Source organism: Camelina sativa, chromosome 2, assembly GCF_000633955.1.
Source record: "Camelina sativa cultivar DH55 chromosome 2, Cs, whole genome shotgun sequence".
In the NCBI taxonomy this organism is placed as follows: Eukaryota; Viridiplantae; Streptophyta; class Magnoliopsida; order Brassicales; family Brassicaceae; genus Camelina; species Camelina sativa.
The window spans coordinates 4,125,600-4,128,465 of record NC_025686.1 but is presented as its reverse complement, the minus strand read 5'-3'; the positions used below and the strand labels follow the sequence as shown (position 1 = coordinate 4,128,465).

The 2,866-nt window shown below is 32.0% G+C and overlaps 1 protein-coding gene across 1 annotated transcript; it reads left to right on the top strand.

Annotated features, from left to right (window-relative positions):
* Nucleotides 1,414-1,944, top strand: LOC104717327. The gene has a single exon (XM_010434881.1). The coding sequence runs from the start codon at nt 1,483-1,485 to the stop codon at nt 1,729-1,731; it is 249 nt and encodes an 82-aa protein (XP_010433183.1). The 5' UTR covers nt 1,414-1,482; the 3' UTR covers nt 1,732-1,944.

The following is a 2,866-nucleotide window of genomic DNA, read 5'->3' as shown; positions in this document are numbered from 1 at the left end:
TAATAATAATAAAAAACGTCATGATAAACGTTTTTCACAATATCTCAGATTCATAATTTTATTATCTTCTTTTTTTTTTTCATTTGAAATCTTTGTAGAAAAAAATGGCTACTGCCGCAAACATATTGGTGAAGGCTATGTTAATGTTCTAAATGCTTCTCAGAATATTGTCAAGTTTCTATATCTCTTTAGGCTATATTGTCTTTCTATATATTGCTTGTATAGTCGGTCTCTTAGGGTTGTATATATACGTTTGTCATTATCAATGAAACGCAGAATCTTTTGGCACAAGTCTTATTATGGTATCAGAGCCAAAAGCAACAACAAAACCCTAAAAGTTCAAAGTTCGTAGTTGACATGGGAGAAGGCGAGAAGAAGGAAAACTTTGAAGCGAGTGAGACAAAGGTCGCGGAAGCGATGTCTTCACCAATAAAACACGAGAAATTCGGAAGTGTAAGATGATAGGTGAGATTCGGAAGCTTTGTACGGAGATCTTGCAATTTCATCATCAAACTGGTCAATCCAATGTGGTGCCATGGAAGAGGTCAAGAAGAAGCTCAATGATTAAAAAATGAAGGTAGAAGAGCTCATCGATCGGTTACTTTTACTTTTTTTTCATTGCAGCTCTCTTATATATAAGTATTGAGATACTGTTCTGTATCTAAACTCTTTGAGGGCGAGTGATACTGTAAGTGAAACCTTATACATTTGTAAGTAAAATAATTGGGGAATTGCTGTCTCTAAACTCTGATGAGTTTTACATATGCTTTTGTTCTCATTCATTATATGCTTTTCTTTATGTGTCACACCCTCTAATTGAATCATATTCTCGTTTCTTAATCTTCCATAATGATGATTCCGTGGCCTTGAGTCTTGTGCCCCAAATCAAGCGACAGAAGATATATAGAAAGGTCTTAGGGTAAGATGAAAAAGAAGACGAAAAATCAAGTTATAATGCATGAATGTTTAGAGTTATAAAATTTCTAGCTATGTTTGATCTTTACCTTTTTCATATTGTGGGTGTAATATATAGTTTCCTAAAACATCTACCTGTTAATGATTTAATACCAAATACTATGTGATATTATCTTTCAAAGTTTGTGAATTATGTTTTGTCCTCAATAACAAAATATTTGATACCACATAATTTTAACGATAACCAATAGCAAATAATTTCAAAAGTACGTTGATCAGTAACAAAAAACTAAGACAATATGACTAATTTTCTTTCATTTCTTATATATCCACTGAAAAAGAGAGTAAGATTAATTAAAAATTAAATTGTAGAGAAATGAACCTTCACGGAGTATAACAGGTGGAGAGTTGAAGTACGCAACTCAAAATTGTCACCTTTTTCAGCTATAAATGGAGATGTTTGGAAAAGGTTTTTACATCCCAACACACACAAAATTCTCTCACAATCTCGCATTTTATAATTTTGTCATCTTTTTCTTTCTTTCTTTGAAATCTTTGTGAGAAAAAATGGCTAATGTTGGAAACACTAGTGTGTCTACTAGTATTGAAGAGCTGAATCGTGAGATAACAGAGTTGAAAGATGAGATTGAGAAGCTCTGGGCGGAGAACGTCCAACTTCATCATCCAACTGGTCGACCTGATGTTGGTGCCATTGAAGAGGTCAAGAAGAAGCTCAAGGATAAGAAAGTGAAGTTGGAAGAGCTCTCCGAGAAGATGAAAGAAGTTAAGAAAGAGATGGAGGAAACCCATGAGTGATAGGTTACTTTTACTATTCCAGAATGAAGCTCTCTTATAAATAAGTAACTGAGATATTGATCTGTGTCTAATCAACTCTTGAGGGCGAGTGAAATATATAGACATGTTAAGTTTAAATTTTCTTGAAGTTTTTATGTCCAGCGAGACTTTCTTATAAGTAAAAAAATTGGGAAATTTGTTGTCTCTAAACTCATCTCTGATGAGTTTTATATCCCTATAATATATGCACATTTGGTTCTGCATTTCTTCTCTTCTTGTTCCTTATGAGTCATATATTCTCATTTCCTGATCGTTTATCGTGTTCTTGGAAAATACCCATTAAAGATTTGTCTCAATCACAATCAGAGGTTTAACTCTTGAGGTTTTTAATATTCAGCTATATATGTTTAATCCTATTATTTATTACATATTAAAGAAGAATAAAATAGTTCAACCGACGATGAAGTGGTCTTGACAAAGCACTACTATTTTTCTTTCATTTTCTTATATGTCCATTGAAAACTTCAAATTCTTTACTAAAACAAAATGAACACTCTTGGTAACACGTTTTCCTTCGTCGTAATTACTAGTTTCTTTGTTTTCGTTTAGCAATAAGATTTCCTAATCATGAATTCATATTATCAATAACCAATTATATATATATATATATATATATATATCTATATATATCTCTCTCCAGAGAGAAAACGTAAGGCACTGTTTTCTTATTTTTGTGTGTGTTAAATGTTAACATGTTAATGCTTATCACTAACAAAGAAATAAAGACGTCTTGATCAAACATCCAGAGCTTAGCCAATCATTCATTAGGTTAGAGCAGAAAAGTAGCATTTACATTTTATATTTATACAACCACTCTATAGGGAATATTGGGTGCTTAATACCTTAATTAACCATTTATAAAAAGTTGAGAGAGAAGTAGTATTACGATTGTTATTAGTGACTAGATGGATAGTTTAAGTGTGCAATTCACCATTATATATTTTCACCTTTTCAGTAGAGATACATGCTTAGAATAGGATTATATACATCCCAACACATTACATACTTACATTACGCCGAAACCCACACGGCCACATATCATAGGTTAATTTTAACTAAGTTATCATATTAAGTTTGTTATTAGTGACTAGATGGA